The 27,754-nt window shown below is 35.9% G+C and overlaps 1 protein-coding gene across 2 annotated transcripts in view; it reads left to right on the top strand.

Moving 5' to 3' along the window:
- Positions 1-27,754, top strand: part of RAB28 (RAB28, member RAS oncogene family) — a 61,454-nt gene that overhangs the window by 4,641 nt on the left and 29,059 nt on the right. For both annotated transcript variants that reach the window (XM_042812569.1, XM_042812570.1), the window contains exons 2-4: positions 2,300-2,396; positions 7,428-7,516; positions 15,498-15,627. In XM_042812569.1, coding sequence (XP_042668503.1) covers positions 2,300-2,396; positions 7,428-7,516; positions 15,498-15,627 — 316 coding nt within the window. The remainder of the gene's footprint in view (positions 1-2,299; positions 2,397-7,427; positions 7,517-15,497; positions 15,628-27,754) is intronic.

The raw sequence follows: 27,754 nt of genomic DNA, 5'->3' as shown, positions 1-27,754 counted from the left end.
TTTGCATTCAAGGGCACAGTGGAAGAAAACCATTTGAGAGAGCTTTGCTGTGCTGCTGCTAACTTGCTGCTCTTATTGGTTGACTGTTAATTGAATGTATGTTGTTTGTTTTTACTAAGACCCTTAGAAGTTCACAGGGGATATTGAGTGTCACAGAGTGATAAAGCTAATATTTACTGAGCCCTTAAAACAAGAAGGGAGTGGCTGCTTATTAAATGGGGATCCAAATTAGCATCTTAGAGAAAATGGAACACTGATACAGCCAGATGATATTTTAATCTGCATTCTGGATACTGATATTCTTTTATGGGAAGGAAGAATGTGCACTGGATATGGTGTATTTATTTTTCTGTGGTGTTCTTATTCTTATATTTAAGGTCCTGACAGATAAGAATAATGTCTTTAGCAGTGCTAATTGTTGACATTAAAAAAAATCTAAAAAATAAACACTACTGATTTTATTGAATATTACAGAATAAATTTGTCTTGAATTTTTTTTTTTTTTTTTTGTCTGTAATGTCAGTATTACTGTCACATAGCTGCAGGCAGAACAATCTTCTCATGATTCATCCTCTGTGGTCGTCTTCCTTTTCGGAGTGATATAAATATACAACCATAGCCATACAAGTTCATGTTTACTTCTCCCCACTCCCATTTACTTATTTTTAATTCTCTTTAGGCTTGAGTTCAATGAAGTAAATAAAATGCTGACATAATCTTTATTTTTATTTTTTTAATTACTTCCTAAACGTATCTTCTCATCTCAAAATACCACTTATTGTATGTGGACAGTGCTAGGAATGTCAATGTGATTGAAAACAGCGTATCTTCTGTTATTTACAGAATAATTGTGCAGTTGAATACATGTTTGCCTGTTAATACTTGAGCTTTAATGCCCTAGCTCTTCTGGTCATGTTTTCATGCCAAAAAGAGTCAGTTATCTTTTCTCCCTGTGTGTGTTTGACACATTAATAGCGTAATTCCGATCTTTGTTACAAGAGGTCCATTAACAGAACTCGCCTATTCTCGCTTTTTTAGAACTGTTGGTGCTATTTTACTGTTGCATTCTTAGCTAAATGTACTCTAACGGAAATCTCTAACAGCAGCTGACGTGACTCCCATCTTCAGGTCTTGATGGACTGAAATCTGGCAGGAGTTCCTTTTTGACCATCTAGAGTTTTTGTGGGTTTTTTTTTTTTTTTTGTTTCTGGTTTTTTTTAGGTAGCATAAGGATTTTGTGAAGCTCTCAAGCTTCTCTGTATGTGCAAATACATAAAATATCTTCTATTTTTCTGCAGTTGCTTTGTTTCTTATATTTTGAATGTCATGTCAACAAGACATTTCAAAGTATGTGTCTTTAACTGGATGTTGGTTATGTTACCTACCTGATGTTCATATTTAATGTATTTTTCCATGTATGAACTTTTCATTTTCTCTGTAATTGCGTTTTCTATTTTCTTAACTCTGGATTGTGTTGCTTTTATTTTTTTACACGGAGATCTTAAATTGCCAGTGGAAGAATGCAAACGCTTTGCTTTGTTAATTCATGAAATTGTGTATCCTTTTAGCAGTATGTAGTTAAAACAGATTCTTTACTATGCCTTCAGGGCACTGGTCTACTTTTGTAAATCCACATAATATAAATTGAAGGCATGAGTTTCCAAAGTTCTGTCTAGAGGAATGATTCTGCAAATGTGCATTTTAAACGTGGGTTTAGTCTTCTCTTTGTTGAAGTGTTTGCAGTTTCTTCTGTCTTAGCCATCAGTAGTAGCTGATCCTGAGTCCTCAGTGTGCAGTGGCAGGTATCCTGCTCTGCTTTGGAGCCCCTGTGGGGCTCTCCATTGTGCAGATATCTCCTTTTCCCACAGCCTCCCCTCCAGAAAATAACTGGTCAGGGTTTGGGGTGTTCTGCATCAGAATGGACCCTTGTTTGGGAAATGGCCATTTATCAAAAGCCAGCTGTTCAAGTATAGGTAGTGAAGTAGTGTCACTTAGATATGTGTCAACTTGAGTGTACTGATGGCACCTCATTCAAATCTGTGTAATATTTTATGATATGGAAATTGCAGTGTATTTAAATGCCAAGGAAATATGTGTCTGCTGATTTCTGTATAATTTGGTGGCTACTGCTGCCTCCTCTCGTTGTGTTGAATCTATCGATGTAACAATACAAATCCTTGAACACTGTCAGCATGCATTGATTTAGCAAGTGCTTAACTGTATTTCATACTTCTTGGTTTAACTTCAAGCTTTATACTGTTTGAAATTTATCAAATAATTTGATATTGTTCTGTTTTAGACATCCTTAGCCATGCGTTTTGCCCAAGAAACATTTGGAAAACAATATAAACAAACCATAGGACTGGATTTCTACTTGAAAAGGATTACACTGCCAGGTAAGAGAATGAAGATTCTATCACTGAAAGATTGGGACACAGTAAAACCTGTAGAAACAGTCTTCTAAGTAATGTATACTGAATAAGCTCAGTGCAGTGCTTTTTGTTGTAAAATAATAATAAAGAAAGGTTACTAAGTAAATTTTCTCTAAATATATTCTTGCCAGGTGGCAAAGTGTTCAGTATTTGCAACGTATCTTACAGATTTGAAGTTAAACGCTGCTTGCAAGTAGGAGGAATGCTATGCTACCTGTACTCATGATTTTTCCTGTCTCTACTAGAGCATACTCTCAAGCATAGAACAATGAAGTAGAAATTTAAGTATAGTATTGGAAAAAGTGTCTGTGTTTTGAAAGAAATAGTTTTAGTTTTTTTAAATGAAATGCACAGCGTATTTGGGTTGTGTGTGAGAAGCATAATGCAGCTATGGAATCGCGGTGCTCTAATATGTGAATGCTGTTTTATGCAAGGCAGCATGAAATTGCTGGCATTTAATAGACCACTAAAATTTAGGGTCCCTCGGCACTCATAAAAATACAGTTTGAGCATTCAAGATGTTTCACTTCACGACGGCAAAGAAACTATTTAGATGCCAATTGCAGCATGCAGCATGGAAAATGCAAAGAAATAATTCAGAAAGAATAGTTACTGCTAGAAGCTTGTTTCTGAACAATTGGGGTTTAAAATAAGCCTTTTCACTGACTGGTGGTTGCTCAGTTTCCAAGCCTGAAAGTTTTTCATTAAAAGCAATTTCTTCTGTTTTCAGAAATCAAAGTTAGAAAAACATTAAATGATGAAAGTTGTAGTGAGAGTTGATAAATTTGATGCAAGTTCTGTGTTTTTTCCTTGAGAGGTGGAGGGAGAAGCCAACTCAGGAAGTTAATATTCTACCTGTAACTTAAAGTTGTAAGAAAATACAAGATTCCTGAACTTAGTTTCTTAAAAGTTACATCTCCAATAATGTATCTTGATTATGTTTATATATTTCTCTAAAGTGAAACAGAATGATCTTTTCAGACATTCTTATGATCACTGATTTGCTTTGGTCATTTCGCTGCTTATAGTGATACATGCAAATGGAATATGTCCACAAATCATGCTGTTTGCATGCTGAGAACTTGTATTTTGCAAGTTTTTTTTTTTTTCTTCTTCCAGTTGTTAAGCATGCAGAAGCTATTAGTACACTACTGGGATTCTAAATGTTCTTTTTTAAGCAGAAAAACGTAGAAAATTATCATCTATTGACCCATTCATATTTTATTTCTAGTTTATTTTTTAATAAAATAAGAAAGTAGGTAAAAATAGCACCAAAACAACAGCAGAGTCTTTGCATCTATTTCACTTGTTTATTGTTAACAAAATACTACAGACATAGAATGTATTCATTCCAAGTATTCCATACTTGGAAAAGGCATTTTTTCAATAGGTTGTCTTTCAGTTTTTGCCCATGCCTATATATGTATTTAGGGAGATGTAAATCTGTATGTTTTTTAAGAGCTAAGGTGGGCTGGTGGGGGGAGTGAAAGAGAGTGGGGGGTAAAATTCTAAATACCAGTGTGGAAAGCATTACTTAAGTAAATGGATTTTTCTGATTTCTTGATTAGTTCTGGGTTTGCAGAGCCGTTCTATTTACATGAAACATTAATTCATGTTGCTGCACAAGAATTATAATGTGTGTATCAGTAGGAAAAAGAGCCGTGATTTCTCGGTGGGAGAGCTGGCAGTTGACTATTTTTACAGCATTTGAAATTTGCTCTTCTCCTTTAAGCAACGTTTCAGAAGTTGAAATTGATGATTACTGCAATTTCACAGAAGTTTATATCGTGGTGTATTCAAAATTCATTTTAACTTCTTTAATAAAATATTGGTATTATTATTTTTAATGAGAACTATTTTTTTTACCATTTCTTTCAGTAACTAATGCAATCTTAAAATAAAGGCAAATATTTAACTTGCTAAAACAGCATGGCTTGATGCAAATACTAATCTCTTGACTATTTATTTGTTTGCCGCTTATTTCATTGGTGACTTAAATTAATCTTTGATTAGTTGTGAACAATGTCTTCTGTTATTCATCTGCTGAAAAAGTTGTGCAGTTTGAATTTTTTTTATTTTTTTCAAATGCAAATCAATTTCAGCATATTTTGTGATGCAGTGTGTTGTACCGTCTCCATTCAGCCGCTGTGTAGGTTTTACTGCTTAAATAGCTTTTATGTCAGTCAGGGGTTTTGCTGATAGAAATTCTGAAGTGCCACAGTCAAATACCTTTTAGGAAGGTTGTGGGTGCAGTCTGGTAAACAAGATTCTTCTGTGAAAAGGATTTTTTAAGTCTTCAGTGCAAGAAGTGGGCAGACTCGTGTTTTTAGTTCCATCCTGACTGTGCGGCACTTTAAGTAAGGTTAACCAGTGCACCAAGTGTACCTCTGCAGGGTCAGTGTGCAATCAGCCCAGTGGCTTCAGTTCGTACCAGAAATGGCCTGGATACCTGCACTGTGCTGCTTTAGCTATTTTAGTTTTGTACTTGCATGCTTTTTCTACAAACTTAAGAAGTGCTAGCATTTTCCTGTTCTGGGATTCTTCAGTTACTTTTATTGTATGTTAACTTTGTTTCTAAGAACTGTCTTGTTTTATACACAGGTTTTTCTTGTTTTGTTTCCATTCTTCAATATGTTCCTATTTAGTATATTAAAAGACAAAACAACAAACAGATTTCAAACTTCTCTGCAGAAAACTCTTCTGTTGCTCTCATAGTCACTTATGGGTTATTTGCTAGGCAAATGGTCTGGCATTCTTTCTTCTGTCAGAATAAGCTTAACACTTTTCTTTTTTTCTTCCTCTAGAATCAGTCTGAACATAAAACAAATATTACAGGACCTATATATATATATATATATATATATATATATATATATATATATATACACACCATTATATGTATATATATATAATGTTATATAATAATAATAATATATACACATATGTATATACATATATTATTATTATATAACATATAATATATGTATATAAAATACATAATATATATATAATGATATTTATATATATATATTATCTTTTTTTAAGAGGAAAATAAAACATTGCATTGGGATTGATCAGCATGAATTTCAGTGAGGCCTTAATTGAGAACCATTCCAACTTGAACATTCCAACTTTTTTTTTTCTTTTTAACTCTTCAGTTTCTTTCTTTTGCTGTTGGTAAAGAGAATTTAACAATTCACAATGAGTTTTTTTAAGGTGAGGAGTAGAATGCATACAACCAATACAATACTTCAGCATGGTGGACTTTGGAGAATGTTTGTTGATTTACCCACTGAGCCTGAACAGTCATTTCAGACTGCCTGTTCACCTGTTCATCCCATCCAGGTGATGGAAGACTTACCTGTATTGCTTGGAGTAAGTTCTGTTATATTATTTAAAAAGAATCAATTAATAAATGGTGGATGCACAGTCAAAACAGATAAGCTTCTTGTTTTATGAAAGGTTGCCTTTACTCAACTGAAGTTTTGTAATGTAATTACCAAGCTCCATTTGGAGTTTCTGTGTCTTACTTTAGATAGAACTGTATGTACCTTAGAAGTAGTCTGAATAGATAGTTTCATGTGCATCTTTGCATATTTGACCATAGTAGCAGTTTAGAAATTTGTGCTTTTAACCAGATTAAAGCAAAATGCATTATAAAAGTGTAATGTGAAGTACTTATTAGCACAAGTAGCATATATTCAGCTATGTAGTTCTAATTTATTGTTTGTAGTTGTGGAATACTGGGATATATTTCCGTGGAGCATACTTGCACAACTAACATGTAAGGCAGTTTGGTTTAAATTGAAGGCTGAACAGCTCACGTGTGAAATAAGGTTGTTATTAACTTGAAGTAGCTGAACTCAAAGTATGTGTTAGCAGCCCAAAATACTGTATTTTTCACTCAGCTCAAATGTTGTGATGGGGAATTTGTCACAATGTGTGTACTTCTTGGAATAAAGCTCATAGGTGATTATGATTGTGAGCATGTAGAATTATTATTAATGTGTAATTATGTGGAGATGGAAAACTTTTTAGTTATAAGGGCTTATTACTTTATTGCTGCTTAGAACTGCTTAGTACAGTTCTTACTGCAAAACAAGCCAAATTTTATTATAATAACTGTAAGCACGTTGTAACACAGGCTGCTGTGTGCACATACATAGACTGTGGATTTGAGTTTTTGGCCTTCAGAATATGTATGACTTGCAGGGAATTTAATATTCTGCTTTTTTTTTTTTTTTTGGTAACCATGTTTTGAAAGCCTGTTAACAGTTTCAACAGTCTTCAGAACTGATATTAAAACTGTTTAGAGTAGAAAGGCAGATCTGTTCTTGGTGCAGATTCTTGGAAGATGAAATTATGTAAATCATATTTAACTTGGTTGTCTGCTTTGGGGTGGTGGATAGAGGAAATTTAGTTGGCGTTGGCAGTGTAGACTTGTATCTGCATCTCTGAGTTAACGTCAACCACATAATTCTTTACAGTAATACGAAGAGCATCACTACCAAAATACATTTACTCTGCATGTTTTCCATTGTGAATTTTCCTTACAAATGTGGAGGTGGAAGGCAAAGGGGGCACAGAACATGAAACAATATGGTTAGGGTGACATCGTTACCTTCCACTTCCAAGTGCTGCACTGTAGAACTTTCCCTGTGAAGTTTTATGCATTCCTTGAGTAAAGTATGTTGTATAACTTCTAGTCAGGAATGATATACTTTGTGTACAATACTGTGAAATAACTATGCTGGAACGCGAATATTTAACTATGGTTTTATGACATTGTAGTGAGTTACCTGGACACAAGTGACTTTTTTTTTTCCCCCCAAATGATGGTTGTCTTTGTCTTTAAATTTGTGTTATGCGTAAATGTTATGTGTAAAAAGCTATTGCTGTTGATATGCTAAAAGATATTACCTGCCATAATAGTATAAAGTAATTGTATCTAAGCTTTCTAGGTTACATAGTAATCTGTATAATTTTCGTTTCCAGGAAATTTGAATGTTACTCTTCAAGTGTGGGATGTAGGAGGACAAACGATAGGAGGCAAGATGCTGGATAAATATATTTATGGAGCTCAGGTACAGTATTGATTGTGATAATTGATTCTATAGTAATTATATAAAATTAATTGAAACTGTGTTTGCAGTTATAAATATTTTGCAGTGTGTTACTTTGTAGATCTTGAATCTCTGCTGAATCTAAAAATAACTGATATTAACATGCTATTGTAGGTGATTTTTTTTTTTAAAGCTGATTTAAAAAGCAAAGGAAGAGTGTGCATTTGTAGATCTGAATAGCTCAAGAACAGATGTATGTTTCTATGCTTTCTGTCTTAAGAAAAGCAATCATAGTAAATTGTAAAGGCGATTTGGATATCCACATGGTTGATACAGGGACTGCTTTTAGAGCAGATGCCTCCTGGGGAGAAGAAGTAGAAGGAGGAAATTAAGAGCAATCCTACACCATTAAACTCATACATACAACTGAGGTTATAAGAGGGCAAACAAAAGGAGACAACCAGGTAGCTAAGTGTTTTCACAGAACTCCAATCCATGAATATTTGTTTTATTTTTATTTTATTTTTAAATCAAGTAAGCAATATAAAGTGAGTGGTGGGTTTAGGTAAAAGCTATATATTATAACGATATCTTGAGTTATGAGCTGATTTAAGAGGAAGTGCTGTATGCCAGAATTTCTAACATGATTAATCCTAAAACATACTCTCTTCTTAAACTTGGAATTGGTAATGAAAACAATAGGCATCGCATGTTTTAATATTACATTTATTAGAAAACAAATTTATCTTTTTTTTAAATCTACAATAATTTGAAGCAGAAAGAATATGGAATTCTGAAACTTGGATAGAAGTTTTGTACTGATAAAGACAATGCAGGAATGATTAAGGAGAGTAGATATTGTTAAATTCATAAGTTTGCATTTATCTAATCATTTTGTCACTTTCAAAAAAGATCTAAATGTTTTCAGCTGTTGCATCTGTTTTATAGATGTTTTTTTTTTCTTATTTCTTTAATAAAAAAAATTTGCTGCTTGTGAAAGATACACCAAGCAGCAGACTTCCATGACAGGCAGAATTTGATTAATCACAAATTGATGCCATATGCCCCAAGTAAACTCAGTAAAAGAAATAAAAGGCAATTAACCTTTTTCCTGTATTGAATTTGGTGATAAACCTTAGGAGTTCCTTATGAATGATGGTACATCATAAAGTTAATAATGTCAGTGCCCCAAAGTAGGTGAAAAGTTATCAGTAAGTTTAAAGGCACAGTAATTTGTTTTTATAATGATTCATTAACAACAACAAAGAAATCTACATGCAATCTCTTTTTCTTTTGTTCCTTCCCAACTCTTCATTGTAAACCTATTTTTTTTTTTCCAATATCAACTTCTTTATTAGATTTCTTATCATTGGAGCTGATTTTCAACACGCTTTTCTATTAAGTTTGTAACATCATTTTTTGAAGATAGATAAAGCTATCTTTATTTTCATATGTGTGCAGAACACCAAGAATAATTCTGCAAAGCACCAAGCTTGCTTTCAGCCAAAAGCCTATTTAATGTTGAGCATCTGTATCTTTGTAAAAGGAGAAAGGGAAAAGATGAAGCAGAGTAAGTAGGAGTAATTTGAAGGAAAAATATTATGTAAATAGACAGCAAAGCAGCAAGAAACTAACTGGGAGGAGCTAGCATGGAATTAGCAAGATTAAATTAGGCCCAACCGGCTCAATTGCCTTCTGTGGCACTCTGCAAAAAGGGTAGCAGTAGATGTTGTTTAGTTTGACTTCAGCAAGATTTAAAGTAATTTCTCCTGGTATTAATACATAGAAAAAAGCCCCCCAACAACAGAGATGTAGGTTGAATGGACAGACCAAAAGGTGACTTGTGAAACATACAGACACCTGGAAGTGTTCCGTAGCTTGATACCTTTCTGTTATCTGCTTATAAATTGATTTCCTTAGAGGTTGATACTATTTCATGTATTTTATTAATCAATGGAATGAAACATTTAAGTTTCTCAAAATGGGGAGCAGTTTTGCTGACCCCCCTCAAACTGGGGGTTGATTTGCTGAACGTCAGAGCTGATCTTGAGAGAGACCATGACAGATAGCAGGAGTGGGCCTGCAGAAATGTGGTTCAGAGAAGGCAGAGTCCTCCACCCAGGACAGAATAATGTTGTGCAGCAGTAAAGGTTGGGAATCAACAGGAGAGTGACCAGCGAAGAGCCGCTGGGCTGTTTAATGGATTGGAGCATCTCACATATGAGGGAAGGTTGAGAGAGCTGAGGCTATTCAGTCTGGACAAGAAAAGGCTTGCCAATGTATATAAATATCTGAAGTGAGTGGGCTAAGAAAGCATAGCCAGGCTCCTTTTATTGGTGCCCAGTGATAGGCAATAGTCACAAACTGAAGCACAGTACTGTCTGAACATCAAGGAACACTATTTTTACTGGGATTAACCACAATCTGGCGCAGGCTGCTCAAAAGAGACTGGAGTCTCCCTCTGTGGAGATGCTCAAAAGTCATCTGGACATAGTTCTGCACAGGTGATGTTGTATTGGACTAGATGAGATCCAGATGTCCCCTCCATCCTCAGTCATTCTGTGAAAAATCTTTGGAAGTGGAGTTCTTGGAAGGGAGGGTGGGTGTTGAGGGGAGGGGAGAGGTCAGAGGAAGCAAGTCAAACAAAGTGATTATCCTGTTCTTTGACATTTTTGTGGCTGCATTGGAGCACTGTGTTCAGTTTTGGATTCCCCAGTACAAGAAAACTTTTTAAATATTGGAGAAATTCTGGCAGACTTCTATAAAAGAAGCATGTGTACCTTTGATGTGTTATACCTGGATGGCTTTTGTGGTGCGACTGGGATTTTCAACATCTTGTTTTTGAAATGCAAACAGTGTACATAAACATAAAGGAGACAGATTGGATGTACTCTAGAAAATGTGTAGAAATTGTCTAGAAATTGCATGTATTTTGCAAGTGTGAATCATTCCAACTTGAAGTATGTGTGTAGAATAGCATGTGACATGCCTCCAGTGTGCATCATGCTTTAGTACAGTAGTTGCAGATGGCTGTAGCATGATTAATGTTGTTGCTCATCTAGATGATGAGACTCAGAAATCACAAATGGCTGAATTTTTTGGCTTTTTTGCTCAGAAATTCAACTATGTGGTAGACCTACCTAAAAAATAATAGACTAGGTGGAAGGTAGGTAGGTGGAATTTTTGAGAATATACCCCAGCTGAAATCATTCACTTCACTTCAGTTGAAACATGATCAGGACACCAGGGGGAGTATGCAAAAGTTACTGGAAGTTTTCTGATTAGAACCAAATCAATTTTACAGGATAGCTTGTATAGTTAAGCCATGGTTCCATTTTTGATGGATGTCCCTCATCTTCTTGTCATCTTTTAAAGTAAGAATGCCAGATTTGATGATGAGCATCTGCTTAATCTTCTTGCGTGGACGAAGCTGGCAAAATTGCAGTTTACTTGCTGTCTTACCACACTTGCTTTTTCCATTTTTTTTTTTCTTTTTTTTTTTTTCCTCCCTATGGATCTAAAACAATACAGTTTCTGCATCCTTTTGTGGTAGTTGAATTTCGCTGTTGAATCAGAAGATTTCTACAAGCTGGAGAGAAGACTTTGATCTTTATAAATGAAAGTTCCTAAGAAACAATTTTTTTGTCAGCAACAATTAAAGCATGTTTATCTCAAAATTGAGAGAGGCCAAGAGAAGTCAGATTGTTAGTTACCACAGCTGAGCTGGTAAACAGTGGTATTTCATTATATTGTTGCAGCTCAGTCATATATATGTAAGTAACCATATTCTCAATATCATTGAAGACAACAGTGGTTAATTATGAGTACATGGTGAACCTTTTTTGTCCTGTAAAAATAGTATTTCTGCAGATTTGCAAGGTATTGCTACTCTGCTAAAATTAAGCTTTACTTTAAGGGAGCATACTAAAAATTTGCTTTAATGTTTCATAAGTATTTAATAAAAAGAAAAAAAGAAAAAAATCTTACTGAAATCTACTGTAGAAGGAGGGTGGCTGAAGAGAATCCTGAAGAGCAAAGCAATTTTTGTAGTTATTGTTTTCTGTTGCTTTCTTTTATTTTGACAAATTCTAAAATGAACTTGACATCTTTTAAGTGTTGATTGTCTGGTATGACTTTATTGACTGGTTGAATATTGTTACAATACTTCCATAATTGCAGTTCTGTTCTATAACAGTACTGTTGTTGTATGCATGGTAAATATTTCAGAAACGATCCCATCTCTAAGCTATAATTGCTGTCCCTGTCCACATATCCAGTTTAAAGTATCCTTAAGAGCTGGCGTGCACTACCTCAATAAATTGGTTTGTTAACAGAAGAAAGAGTACTTCAGACTCTACCTTATCTAGAGACCAGGAAATCATTTCTGCAATATTCTCAGTTTCCAGTGGCTTATTTTTAAAATATATCCTATAATTCTGAAACAGAAAGTACTCATATGTATTGTACATATGAGCTGTTGTCCAAGTGTGGACAATGTATTTTTCATATGTTCATATGTATTATTTTTCAGTAATCTTATGTATTGTCCATTGAGCACACTGTGCAAGTGTGGAGTGCCAGTCCGAAAAAGACAGGGAGCTGTTGGAGAGGGTCCAGAGGAGGGCCACAAAGATGATCAGGGGACTGGAGCACCTCACCTATGAAGACAGGCTGAGGGAGCTGGGCTTGTTCAGCCTGGAGAAGAGAAGGCTGCAGGGTGACCTCATTGCAGCCTTTCAATACCTAAAGGGAGCCTTTAAACAGGAGGGGAATCAACTCTTTGAAAGGGTTGATAACAGCAGGAGAAATGGTTTGAAGTTGAGGGAGGGGAGATTTAGGTTGGATGCCAGGGGGAAATTCTTTACAGAGAGAGTGGTGAGGTGCTGGAACAGGCTGCCCTGAGAGGCTGTGGGTGCCCCGTCCCTGGAGGTGTTCAAGGCCAGATTGGATGGGGCCCTGGGCAGCCTGGTTTAGTATTGAATGGGGAGGTTGGTGGCAGGGGGGCTGGAGATTCATGATCCTTGAGGTCCCTTCCAACCCTGGCCATTCTGTGATTTTGTACTCATATAAGCAAAATGGCTCTATTATTAAACTGCAGTTGTGCAAGCAGGGTCTACTTGTGCCATCCCTTCAGATGAGAGAATTTAACATACTGTTCATATGGAGAACAATATGCCCTGTTTTGAACCTTTTTCATGGCAGGGAATGTGCTACTTATTTGAGTTATAAAAAAAAAAAAAAGCCAGTGTTAATTTTCTACTTCAATTCCTCATGCATAATAGGGAAATAGCAGGTTTTACAGTATATGGAGTACAGAATGAGTAGATAGTGTAAGTTTGTGGAAAATGTATTTCTTTTGTAAAAGCAATGATGGAGTTTCTATCTTCAGCTAAAAGGAAAAATGAGAGATTTTAGCTGTGGTGTTATGCCTGGTCCTTATTCACAACATATTAAGCTGCTTAGAGAGTGCTTTTGTGGCATAAATCTCAGCAGGAAGTATTCTTTATGACTTGGATGGTGCGCTGCGTTTTTCCCTGAGTCTCAGATGTTGTATTTGCCAAGTATAACAAGTATTGACAAGGTTCAAAAAGAGAATGGTTGAGAAACAAAAATGCTTTCATGGCAGTGCTTTATTTCAGAGAAGGGGGCAAAATAAAGGGAAATCAGGTGAGCTCTAGTTCCAAACTTCATTCAGTTATGTCTTTCATGGTAAGTCCACCATGAATGCTCTTTTTTCTGAACATACAGGGCAAGAGCACCTGTAGCAGTGTAGCATTTTGTGAAGAATTGGTAGAAACAGAGGTAGTCAACATTAAATGCTTAATTCTTCAGTGCTGAAGATGCTGCAGACTTGACTGCTGTTGCAAGAAGTGTGCTGTGTTCATTTGCTCATTTGCAGAGAAAGGAAACGGGGACTGAAGGAATCTCAGTGGGATCTGTTGCCCTCCTCTGAAGCCATACCTGCATGAAGGAAGCTTTTCCTTTAACTAGTCAGAAGCTCTCATTCAAACTTAAAGCCATTGTTTCACATTCCTGCCATGTGCTACTATGAAGAACCTATCTATTACCTCAGTAGCCTCCTCATGGATGTGGGAAGGCTGCACAGACTTTTCTTCTTCATGTTGAACAAGTCTGGTTCCTCCAGCTTTTCATTTACAGGACAAGTGCTTCAGCCTGTGATTGTCCTGGTGGACCACTGCTGTGATATATTAATTAATGTCTTATGGGGCCTAAAACTGGATGTGATCTGACTAATACCGGTTATGGTCTGATCTCTTGTTCGTGTGGCTATGCTCCTGTTAATGCAGCTTGGAATCCTGCTTGCCATCCTTTCTGCCAGGGATCATTGCCGACTCTGATTTGGCTTGCTGTTTACCGAGACTTGAAGGTCATTTTCAGTTCGGCTCCCCAGTCAGTTCCCAGCTTGTATTATCTATTACTCCCCAGCTATGAGACTTCGCTCCTTGCTGAATGTTGAAAGATTCTTGTTTGCCCATTCCTTGAACTTGCCTACATGTGGAACGCTAGCCAGGCCCTTAAGCATATCAGCTTAATCCTCCCAGTTTAAGTGTCATCTGCAAATTGTGTATGAAAAGCACATAAAAAGAACTCGTTATCTTCTCTTGAAACTTTTACCCTCATTGTCATGCTTTTTATCCATCGATGTAAAGTTTGTTAAAGCATTCTACGTTTTTAAGAATTTTCTGATGTAAGGATTTCTAAACTTTGGGTGCTGTTAAGTTTATCTTCTAGCCTACCCTTTTTTTTGATTTTGTGCCCAAAGCTGGATGCGGTACTTCACCTGGAATGTTTCATGCCAATATGATAATTACTTTTGTGGCTACAAAATCAGATTCAACCATGATCTACTGTAACTCCTTGATCATTTTCTATAGAACCTGTTAGAAAGCCAGGTGTTTCCTATCCTTGTGCTGTTGATTATTGTTTCCTTTGAACTTGTCATGGTACTTATTGAACTGCATCCTATTATTTTTGGATTGTTTCTCATCTTGTAATCTAAACTTTACTCAAATACTACTGCAGTCTTTGCTAGTTTGTTATAGTCTTTGAAATTAATGCTTGCACTGTGTTTTGTCATCTTGTGTAGTACTAATGAAACAGTTAAGCAAAGCCTGAGCCCAGACAAACCTCAGAAAAGCTGTGCTTGGAAAATCTTTTCTGTTGACAGTGAGCCGTTGAACCAACTAGTTTTGTGTGGATTTTTTTTCTTTTTAAGAATATTAATGAACATTGAATGTGAGGGACAGTGTGCAGTTGCAGGGATTTTTTCCAGATGTAAACTCTACAAGCACAATAAATCCAATTCTAACATTATTCTTTATGAACAAGACACTCAACAATGCTTATTTTGAGTATTCATTACTTGCAGCCTAGTCTGCAGCCTCTGAAATACTTGAGACACTCTCCCCTTCTTGACTTTTGACTACATTTTTAGTATTTCTTTGAAAGGCAAAAAGATTGACAATACAGCAGTTAAGGGAGGCAGCTGGCCTTTCTTCCCAAAAGAGGGCAGAGATGCAGTAAGTTGGGCAGTATGTAGGAATATGTAATTGAGCATGTTTGTTGGTTTTTTTTCAAGGAGGGAAGAGTTCTGCAAATCTTAATTGTAGCTTAAATAAGTCACTGTCCAGTGTGATTTTTTTACCTTGCTATATGATTCTATGATCTGTAAGAAAAACCTTTTTTTCATGATGTATATGCATTTTGGCATATTTCTGGTATAACTCATTGTGCAACTTCCTGAATTGCCATTTTATTCAGCTTTTGTAGATCAGCAAGTGTCTGAATTTAGAACATTTGTAATGCAGGAGAAATGCTGCGGTAACACGTGTTTATTATATCAGCTTGTACTGACTCTTGTTTAATTCCTTACAAGATAAAATGTGATTAATTTTCTATTTTACTATAATAATAAATTAGATTTTGCCACATTAAAATATTTTTACAACTTGTAATGTTTTAAATGTATTTTTTTCTTCAGGGTATTCTTTTGGTGTATGATATTACCAACTGCCAGAGCTTTGAAAATTTAGAGGACTGGTATAATGTGGTTAAAAAAGTGACTGAAGAATCAGAAATGCAGCCACTTGTGGCCTTGGTTGGAAATAAAAGTAAGTCATTCATATTTAAATATTAATTGCAACACTCTGGATTTGCTCTCCAGTGAAGAAAAGTCACAAGGCATATATCATTAGTAAATTGAAACAAGTACTGGCTTGTGCAGTATTGCATACATATGACATATTTGGGTGTACCTCAAGGTTCTGGGCAGTTAGGTTGAGGGACGTGTTGCAATCTCTTTGCCTGTGTTTTCTTTTCTTGGAGAGCAGCATGCAGGAGTGGAGAGATCTCTCATCCATGTTTGAATTTGATAGGACTTCAGAATATAATCAAGGCATACTTCTAGAATGGAGAACTGGGAAACATTCCTAGATCTGATAACAGGTATATTTCATGATTCTGTATATCAAGAAACTGGTAAATTAAGCACTGGTATCTGTTAAAGTAAGCATGCTGGGCATGATGTTTATAAGTCGTTTATTAGACTTTTACATGCTATTTCTGATTTTGCACAAGGTTGCTTATTACCTTTTGTTCTTTAGGATTATTTTTATTTTTAACTTTTTTTTGATCGTGTAAGATATAATGTTCTTCTGCCTACCAAAGTATATGACTTTATGCAACCATCACCTACTTAGTTCCCCAGTTAGATTCCAAATTCCTTAATTTCCAAGAAGAAATCTATAAACATCCTTATTGGCATGTATGAGGTTTTGATTCACTCTCACTGTTGTTCTAATAAAGAAAAGAGCAACATAAAATAGTTGCAGAAACAAAGTGAAGCAGACTGGGGAAGGAGTTTTCAATTTAAGAAAACAGCAGCTGAGGGAGCAGTGTACTTGCTACCTATTTCCCTTTTCATCAGAAGTTGTATATAAAGAAAGAAAGCAAACTGTTGCTTTCATGTGATCCTGAGGATGCTTCTTGTTGTTACGTGCATTGAGCTCCTTGATGTCACTTGAAAGAAGGCATGTGGGAGATGCTTTTTGCAGAAGTCATTCCTTTGCTTTAATTTTATTTCAGTACGATAAAAAATTAAATTTTAGAAGTGCATTGCTTTTATGACACTGATAATAGGAGAAGAATGTCCAGGAAGGTTTTCACTTCAATACTTTAATTGACTGTGAGAGGTGGTTATAATCAGGCACTGGATGGGTACAGAAAGAGGATAAATATTACATAGAAGCATAATATTACAAAAGGATGAAGCTACCAGGGAAGTTTCACCAACCTCTGCCGTGAGCAGGAACACCATTTGCTCAGGTTGCCAAAAGTGAATCCAGTCTAGCTTTGAACGCTTCCAGGGATGGTATGTACAAATCTTGCCTCACCACTCTGAGTAAGGAGTTTATTCCAAATATCTAAATCCATGCTCTTTTAGATTAAAACCTTTGTCCTATCAGTATGCTCCCTGACATAGAATCCCTCTCCCGCTTTCCTATAGGCCCCTTGTAGGTATTGGAAAACCATAGTAAGGTCTCTTGGAGTCTTCTAATCTCCAGGCTAAATAATTGCAGCACTTTCAGCTTGATGGGAGAGGTGCCCCAGCCTTCTGATTATCTTTACAGCTTTCCTCTGGACTTGTTCTGTCAGGTCCATGCCCTTCTTATGTTAAGGATTACAGACTTAGATGCAATCCAGGATATAGTTGGCTTTCTGGGATGCAAGATCTCACTGCTGACTCATGTTGAACTTGTCATCCACCAACACTTTCAGTCCATTCTCTGTCTAACCTGTGTTTGTGCTTGGAAGTGCCTTGATCTGGATGCAGAATCAGGCACTTGGCCTTGTTGAAATTCATGAGGTTCACCCAGGCCCACCTCTTGAGACATTAATGTCCCTATGGATGGCATCCCATCCCTCCAGTGTATTGAGCACACCACACGACTTCGTGTCATCTGCACACCTGCTGAGAGTAAGCTCAATCCCACAATCCATTTTGCCAACAGAGATGCTAAACAGTGCCCCGAAGAAGCACTACTTATCACCAGTCTCCATCTGGATATCAAACTGTTGACTGCAACTCTTTGAGTGTGCCCATCTACCCAATTTCGTATCTGCTGAATGGTCCATTCCTCAAATGCATTTACCTCTAATTTCAGGACTCAGGTGTCCTGCAGAATGTGTCAAATGCTTTGAACAAGTCCAGAAAGCTGATGTCAGTTACTCTTCTGTTATCTGTCCTGTTGTAACCCAGTTGTAGAAGGCCACCAAATTTGTCAGACGTTATTTGACCTTTTATTAGTTTCAGCTGGGTCAGAATTGTTTTCTTTAGAATGGTATGATGCTATGTTTTGGTTCTAGGAGAACAACAGTGTTGGTACCACATTGATGTTTATAGTAGCTGCCATGAGCAGTGTTGTACAGAGCCAAGGCCATTGTCAGTAAAGTGCCCAAGGAGCAGGCACCAGTCACATCCTTGTTTTCCACGTGCCTTAGCACAGTTTCCAGGAGGATCTGCTCTGTGACCTTCCTGGGCATGGAGTTAATCTGACTTGCTTGCAGTTCCCTGGGTCTTCCTTTTTTTCTTTTTTTCCCCCTCTTTTTACGAATGGGGGTTATTACTGACACTTAAGTTTCTTTCTGATAAAAGGCTTTACTAAATTGAATGATTGAAAATAACTGCATGGTATTTGAAATGTTGGGCCAGCATTTAGATACCTAGATAAAAAATCTGGAAGCCTGGTTGAAACCATCCTTTTTGAAAGTGACCTAAATTAGTACTGCTCTTCTGAGCATATGTAGCTTGGGCTTAAGCTCTCATTTGCAACTTATCTATTTATCTCAGACAGTGTTTTTCCATTTTGAGGTGAACACACCTGGGATTTCTGGTGCAGTGCTTCAAGGGGAAAAAAAGAAAAAGAAATATAACTAGAGTTGAAAACAAACAAACAAAAACAGCTTGGAGAAAAAAAAAAGAATTTTTTTTCCTTCCTAGCGATGTACAGAAAATTGTTCACTAATTCTATCAGATGAAATAGTTTCCTTGGATAATCTTGTTACTGAAAGGAGGTTACTGAAGTATGGCAGTATATGCTGTATAATTGTGTACTAGCTATTAAACTGGCTATAAACCTTAATGATTTTTTTATTTTGTTACAGTAATTTGTAGTCACTCTGTTAAGTTTGCTTGGAATTTCTTCAGTATTATGCCACAGAAAATGTTCAATTGTGATTTAAATGAATCAGTGCTAGATTTGACTTTTCCATTTTTATTATCCACTGCATTAGATTAAAAGAATGAGTACACTAAGCTGCTGTATGTCCATTGAAAGCATGATAATTAACCTCACTGACTGGAAAATCCTGCTGTGAGAGTAAGCAATTAAGATTTACTTATGGAACACCAGGAAGATAATTTCTACATGCAAAGCTCTATTTGGTCTTCAGTCTCTCATCCATCAGAACCTGATTTGAAAATCATAGAATAATGTGAATTGAGATCTGAATTCCAGATCTCCAAACCTCCTTATCTAGCCCTTGGTTTTTTGTTTTTGTTTTTTTTTTTTTTCTTCCATACTAGCTAAAATGAAGGACTGTCATTGCCCAATTCTGAAAATGAGCTTCAGAGATACAGTGAAAGCAGTACTTTGTTAAGGTGACTATCTTCCTCCTGGGTGTTTTTTTTTAATATGTATTTCACTTGTTCCCATTTTTTACATCAACAGTTTCTATCAGAGGGAGTAGAAAGCTAATTTCAGTCAGATCTTAGGAAAATTGAATCTTGCCAGTTCTGCTTCATGCGGCTGAGTCTGGTTGGCAGTTAATCCTCTGTCCTCTACTCCTCTATTTTGTGTATTTGGTAAATGACAAATAGATTTATAAAATTTAATGTCAAATTTCTTTTTTGTATTAATCGTAAATCATGAGATCATAATCCTGAAATTTACAGTTGCTGTAGAATCTTAAATGTTACTTTCTTTGTAACTTTACTGTATTTTATTTTTATTTGATATAAAGTATGTTAATCTGTTCGTATTTCTGTGTTGCTCTATCCCATTTAATTTGCACCAGAAATGAATGTCTGAGCCTCACCGTAAAGATTAATGAATGCTTTTGAGCTTCAATGCAGTAACCTTTAAGATATGCTTCTGTAAAATACTTTGATTTTATATTGTTTACTACATACTAATCTATGGTTATTAAGTGAATAAAGTGTATTTTTTGCACTCAAAAACTTTGTTTACAATTAGTATTAATTTGAAGTTCAGTAATTCACAATGGATCTTCTGATCATTAGTGTGAAGTAGAGAGGTTTCATGGTGTTATGTATGACTGATGCGTTTTTTTCCTGTCTACCTTGACTACTACTTTATATATTTTCCTTTGCACTAATCTATAAGCAGACTCCTCAAGTGTCCTACCAACGTTTTCAGTGGATATACTGTAAACAGAAATTAACCCAGGTTGCATGGGAGCTACACTCACTTTGATTTATAGTTACCTAGATGGTCTTAGGTTATCTGTAGCTTATGTAGGGGCTAGGAATTATCAGGTACCAGTGTATAGTGGATGGATGAATGATTTCTATCCCTAGAGATATTAACCAGATCCACTCCTCAATAAAGACTAATAACTCAGATTTTTAAACAGTCTTCATGACAGATGAGGGCACAGAGGAGAATGCATCAACACTAATTAAGAATGTTGACCGTTTGTTCGTCTTAGCCATGATTAATTGATCTTGGAGTGATATCTCTGAACAGGAAGTGATATGTTATTACATTGTGAAGTTTAAAGGTTATGTTTTAGTGTACTCTTTAACTTGCATTTACATACAATGTAAAATCTTTTTACCTATCTTATCTGAATTCAGAAAGAAACACTCTTCAGCCCTGATACCTCTGAGTGTGTAGTACTCTGTGCTAATGAGAATGTGACTTGTAACAGGACATACCCAGTCTGGGTTTGGACTTGCTTACTGCCTCAGCCACTTGGTCTCCCCGTTTGTACTCAGGACACTTCTTCATTAATATTCTTTATGAAACTCTGGCGTATTAAAGTTTAGAATTACACACTCACTCTTGTTCCTCCCAAGCTCCCTCAGCTGTTTTCTGTTCTTGTTTCCTGTGGGCTTGCACTTGTTAGGTTCTTCACCTTTAATTAAGACAAGTGTTGAACAGCAAATGCAAAGACCCCTGTTCTTCAGAGTCTTGTACCTGATTAAACTGAAGTTCCTCTATGCCTGACAGCAGGTCCCTCACATACTTATGGGATTGGAAGGTAAACTACTTACATGTAGAAACTCCCTTAAAATGAAGACCTTGTCCTGTGCTACGGTCAATTTACCAACTCATTTGAATAAATGTAGAATGCTACCCTGTTTTAAAATATGTATAGAATGTTTGTCTTGACAAACTTGTAAGATTAATAGAAAATTACAGTCATATATTTGGCTTTTTTTCAGTGGTCAGTTAATTTTTATGAAGTTGTCAGTTAACGTTTATAAAATTATTTTTATCTAGAAACTTTAATGAATGAAGAAATTACAGATGAGAATGATCTTTTTTTTCACCATAATAATATATTTCCAACCTAGTGTCTGAATGTGTAAGATATTACTTTAAGAATGGGAGCAATCCAGAAGCATACAAGATTCAGAGTGATAAAATTCTGTCGCTGAGGAAGAATCTATCTTGGGAGATTATAATCATAAACATGCTTGACATAATAGTAGTGGAGCTGGCTACCATCAGTCCAAAGTAGTCTATTGCTGTTCTACTGCCATGTGGACAAGTATAGTATATTATGATACATGTGCCATAGGTTTTGGTTCTGTTACCAAGCTCACAGAAAATCATATTTAAAAAAAAAAAAAAGAGTGTGGGTGTGGAAGGTTTATTGCTGTTCCATGGTACTTAGATGTATTCCATTGCCTGAGAAGGGAAAGCAGCTGATGGGATATGTCCCTAGAAACTGGATGTATGTACTGCATTCTGGCTTAGATTTGTTGTGATAAGTATGTCTGTTGCATCTGGTCACAAATCAGCCCATCTTTAAATTGTACCCTTCTTTCAGAATCCTTCACAAAGTCAGCACTTAAGTGGGAAGTCACAGTGAACACAGCAGCTGCTAAGCCAGCTGTTTAAAACAAAAGACTTGCAGCTGGCGCATCTGTGCATGATTTTGGTGGTGGCTCTTTAGGGATGGAGGCACATAGACAAGAAAAGGAGAATAAAAAGGAGAAATCTGTTCTGTTGTGCTGCTCAAAAGGTAGTTGATGATCATGGTCATCATCTTCATCTCTGCTTGTCTTGAGATGACTTTCAGACATTCAGCAGATAGGGTTGGCCAATAGGGAACTTGCTCAGTTTTCTGCTACAGTATGTGACGAGGCTAAATAACATGTATTTGTTTTACTCATAAAGATATTCTGCAGTTACACCAGTTGTCCAAATCTGAGATTTGTATGGTTAGACGGAGTCCTGGTGGAAACAGGTGTACAAAGCTCAGCAAATTTGTACTCACTTAAACCAGGGCAGATTAGATACTGTGTAAACTTCTTGCTGGAAATAACAATTTTAACACTCTAATCGTGTGGTATCATAACAAGAAAGTGGGAGTAGTTATGAACTAGTCCAGTTAGTACACTATTCTTATGCTATGCTTTCTTACTTCAGTGAGTGTGAATGACTCGATTTCCTCTCTGTCCCAAACTTAATCTTGAATCTGCTCTTCCCTTGGTTTTTTTTTTTTTTTTTTTTTTTTTAAATATATATAAACATACATATATATTTGCTCACATGATTTTTGTGTGCTAAGACCTATGAAGAACTGAGACCAGTTTCAAAGACCTGGTAGATTGTTGTTAGTGTGGTTGGAGCTCAAATGCTGGTGTGATAGAAGTACCAGTAAATAGTATGTTCTCATTTGCTAACAGTTATGTTTAAATTCAGAAAAATCTTTAAAGATGTCATTGAAAATGGAAATAGAAATAAACTGTTTAAATACAGAGGTTAGAACAGTATATGTATCCTATTTTTATAATAATACACAAACGAAATGCTGAGAGATCTCTTGCTGTTTCCATGGATCTTGTCTACAGTTTATTTAGTGATGTAGACACACATCTAATAAAAAAGATGCTGCATAAACCATAGTCCAGGCTGAATGTGCTTCTGTTTTTGGTTTAGGTAGAAATGTTTTTTCTGGCTGCGTCCTTCATACTTAGGTCTTCTTACAACAAATGGAAAGCCCTTAATTGTACCTAGGGGAATAGTTAATCTACAGTGGACATATGGTAGACAAAAGCTGAGTCTAGTAAATGAAAAAAGTTATAAACAGAAAATGTGTGAATGTCCGCACAGTCTGAGAGTCATGGGAGATATTGTGCTGTTAGATTATAGCTTATTTTAAGTTAATTTGCTATTCTTTTTTATTATTATGTAAATGGAAATCAGTGCAGCATAAAATACATGGTTTTGAACAATTCAATATGTTTTACTGAATTGAAAAAAAAAACAAAAAAACAAAAAGCCAACGCAAAAACCACACAAAACCCCCCAACAAACCTGTTTTTAAGCCAAAGCAGAATTTCTTTTCTTTGCAAGTGTTCTGTCTCTGCCTTTGCCATATAATATAAATGCAATTTGATTTCATTTACAGAGTGAAGTTCTCTGAGATTTTTAAAAGTTATAACTTCTGATTGGGGGCAGTTAATCAGTGTTAACCCTGAACAGCTCTTGGGCTTTATGGATTCCAGCATTATATGTGGTTGCACTGCTCCAGCAAAAGGTTAAGTATTAATGGAAAATGTTCACAGCTCTTTTACTCAAAGAAAACATGTTACTTGTAAGTTTTCTTTTGATTTTACTTTTACAGTTACATTGAATGTCTTCATTCATTTAGCCATCCATAAAGCAAATATTGTTGCACATGCAGTGGATAATAAGTCTTTTTAGGACTACTTGTGTGGTATGTCACAGATCATTAACTGCAAGTAACCACCTGACTTAAGGGAAGTCTGGAAGCATCATTACAGTGAAATAAGCTTTTATTTCTGTATCACTGCAGCACATTGATTTGTAGGAATGTCTCCATTAGCTACCGTGGAAACATATTCTCATATATTATTATTAAAGGAAGTTGATGATAGAAGATAACCAATGTTCAAGTCTAAATAGGGCATTAGTGCTACGATTTTGGACAAAGCAGGGGAAAGAGACAAGTGCTATTGTAGCATTATTTTCTGTTTAAAACAGATAAAACTTACCTTTTTTCAACTGCTTCACAGTTTTAGAGTCAAATGTAGTAACAGTTGTACTGTGTTTATGTGTGTGCTGCAGCTTGAACTGAAATGTATGCAGTAACTGAATATGTTTACTACTCTGTAAAGCAGAAAATGTGGAAGAGAAGTTTCTTCCAAACCAGCAGGGAAAACATATGCTTTTTCTATTTGGTCCAGTGAATTATAAAAAATAATAATTTAAAAAAAAAATAATTGGAAATAACCAATGATTGATTCAGATCAGGTCAGAGGATGAAGGATAGGCTATGCTAATATGGAAGATGCTAATAACAGATATTAGTAAGATTAATACCAGTTTGTCATATGAAAAAATGCAGTTCTGAACCAATGTCCTGAAAATATTTTAGGTATTGATGTTCTCGCAGACGTTGAAGTTAAGATAATAGCGCAGGAGCTTCTTGCTATGTTGCTCTTTTGTAAATTAATTTGCTGTCAGATCCCATCTTATTCATATTAGTGTTTCTAATGCTTAAGTTTTTAACTGTGTAAAATGAGCCACATTCCGTTTTCTGCCTCCTCCTGCATTTCTCAGGGTGGGGAATCTCAAATCTGAAGGTAAAAAATTGCAGTTGGTTATACAGATGTAAACTTTAGGGCAGTTCTAGTGACTTCCTGTAAGCTGCTCCAAGTTTACTCTGATGTTTTTATGAGTAGCCCATAGACAGTTATACTGGTTTGGATTACTCTTCTTTTTTTTTTTTTTTCTTTATTTTTCTTATAGATACCATGTGGCCTGTCTTTTGCATTAAATATTGTCCAATAGGTTTACTTATGCAATATTACTGTACTAGAAAAAAATGTGCTTATAGAATTCATATTTTGAAATACATTTTTCACACGTATATATGTAGATTGCTCTGAAAGTAACACCTCTTATTTATTTCCATGGAAACTACAGCAGATACAAAGAGCACTGCACCACTATTTGGTAGAGCAAATTCTCAGCTACAAAACACTCAACATGGTTACCACCATTAGCTCTGCATTTTGTTCAGTGATGAACAGGAGCCTGCATGCTACCCTGGTAATGATCTGTACCAGCAGAAGTGACCACTGTTGCCAGTGCTGAAAAGCACCACCCACCACCTTGCTGTGCTCACATCCACTGCTTGGTGTCCATAAACATTCAGCAAGTGTTGATGAATGTCAGTGGGTGCCATTTTATTACAAATGAAGGAATTCTGTTCTACCATTTGCTTCATGCACACTTCCATGTCAGATGCCATTTTGTCAGACTGCCCTTCTGCTGCCTTCTGTCACACAGCAACAACATGCAATGGAATATTGTTGAGAGGTTCAGCCTCTACTGCCATACTACCACCACCATGCAAAGAGAGCAGGGCACAGGAGTTGCTGGTCAGACTGCTAAGTAGATCATTTCTAAAATTTTATGTTCTACTGTCCACATAGAAAATTAACAATATAAAGGCTGGTTTTGTTTTCTGTTGGTTTGGTTTTCTTTTTCCTTTTACGTCTTCTGTGAATGATGTATCACAAAAAAAAAAAAAAAAAAAATCTAGTGGGTCTGTCTGATTCTGCACTTGTTCAATTACAGAGTGTTGCAGAAGTTTTCACTTTTGATCCGTCAGTCAATTCTAAGAATACTGTTGTGGTACTTTATTTGAATAAGGCTACTCTGGTGTTTGCAGGTAATGGAAGGAAAAAAAAAAAGCCTAGTCTGGTTATATTGCAAGTCTGTGAGCTTAAAAGTGATTCTCAGTATTGACAGTTCTTTAGGAGCAGTATTCACTGCTGAAAATGCTGAAGATATAGCTGTTTTCTAGAAAACACTGGAGTGTTTTATCAGGAGTTATAAAGAATGCAGTGGGATTTCAGAATGTAGGAAAGTTCTCTGTTTTCCTAGAACATATTTATTGAGTTCTTCACTCTCTTCTTTTTGTGCTATAGCAACTATAGTACTATTGATACCTAGCGGGAGCCATTACTGACAATGTCTGGATTTTGTGATGTTTGAACTTAAGGGTTTTTTTGTTTGTTTGTTTACATGAAAGCATTTAAGAAGTTGTCTTAAGCTACACAGAACAATTAAACAATGTAATGAAATAATAAAGAGTGATCATTGTAGAAATCTTTGCATTGCCAGCTAATATGCTGCCAAATTGCTAATTATTGATTTTCTTGGGCTGGCTTTATAAGAAATATATATCAAGAGGTCTTCAGCTTACACAGTAACTTCTGCAGTTTTATTTTGGGAATGGTGTATCAAAAAGGTTTTTAGAGCATAGTTACTGGTGTTGTTGCATCTGTAAGTGGCTGATCACTATAGCAATAATGCTGGTTTCTGAGCACAGCCAGTACTTTTTCCAGCTGCTTTATAGTGATATCTTGAAGCTTAAAATGTAATCTATATGGGTAAGCCACAAAAGCCACTATATATTAAAGCAGACTCTGACAGTAAATCAAAATTGAACAGCTGGCAACACTACTAAAGTCATAAACTTATTTATTAAAAAAACTAAACAGAAGAATTATATTAAAAAGAGAGGAATATGTTCTACAGACCAGTGGATATAGCTTAAAACCTGGAAAGTGCTGTAGATTAAGGGCCCAATTTATGAACATCTGTTCTGGCAGTTTCTGTGAGATTCTAATGTTCTTTACAATAAAAGTGTGAAACATGTTTCCCCCCCATACTAATCACGCTTTTCTGCAGTTCATAAAACTTGCATTGGGCCTTATGTAACTGGGTCTGTCTGCTTTACACACTTGCTAGAATAATTACTATGCATGAAAGAGTAAGTACTGTACTGATGTCACAGTGCCATGGTACACAGTTCTCCTGGCTTGTTCCAACCAGTCTTATTGGCTTCAGAAGTAAGGAATGAACACCGAAGTTTCCTTTATGTATTTAGACTTAAAGCATGGCAGTGAATAATGGAAGCGAGTCACTAGAGAGTAAGATGGACAGCAAAACACCTTTTATGTGGTCACAAAGTTCTCTCTAATGGAAATGTACTTAGAAATTGGTTGTTTTACTGTAATATATTTCATATCTTTGCACACGAGCAGTCACCAGAAATAACTTTAATGTTCATTATCTCTTAATTTTGAAAAAACTGATAATATAAGAATATTTTAATAATATTTTGATTGTGATATTTCCACGGAATACATTTTTGTCCTACTACTCCGCTGTCTGGCAATAAGCTTTAAGATATTTTGGATTCTATTTTGAGCAGGAAATACAAAACAGTACATCCAAAACTGACTGCCTGGTTCCACTGTCAGTTGTGCTCTTTTGCCTTTGATATGAGTGTGACTAAGGTTAATTTTAGAGATTTTAGCTATAAGCCCTTTTGTATATTCAGGTTTGACCTATGCAGCACAGGTGATGATAATATTTTGCTCTCTCGTTCTTGCTTCATGTCTGGTAGTTAGACTGAACTCAAAAAGATCATTGTGAAATGTTGACAGTTTTATTCTCACCCAGTGCATGATCTGCTAGCATGCCAAGCACTGCTGCCATCAGCAGAGAGCCAGATATTAGGAAACCAAGGAGCAAAGAAGTCACTGAGCAATAAAAACGCTTCTTTTATCCTGAACAGATTATGTTCCTTTGCTGATGAAAGTGGTTACAATTTCTTTCCATTTTAACTTGATTAGTTTTACCACATTAGCCTTTGAATTAGGTTGCATATATGCTATTATAGTTGTTTAATCTGAGGAGAGCACTTCCCGTTTACAGAAGGAAAAAGAGTAGTTCTGGTATTCTTTGGACGAAGAAATACCATATGGGAATGAGGCATTTTCTGTTTGTGCCATCTGCTTTTGAACACTTACAGAGTAGGTACATCTCGTGATCCTGAGTGTTGGGCATATCCATTTTATCCATTTCTCAGAAATTTTGGCCAAATTGCTTTGTTGTTGTTGTTGTGTTTTTTTTTTTTTTTTTTTTTTTTTTTTTTTTT

This window comes from Centrocercus urophasianus, unplaced genomic scaffold (genome assembly GCF_019232065.1).
Source record: "Centrocercus urophasianus isolate 14NV4802_14NV808 unplaced genomic scaffold, USGS_Curo_1.0 seq_13, whole genome shotgun sequence".
NCBI lineage: Eukaryota > Metazoa > Chordata > Aves > Galliformes > Phasianidae > Centrocercus > Centrocercus urophasianus.
Note: the sequence above shows the minus strand (reverse complement) of the source record. Positions and strands in the feature narration are given on the sequence as shown.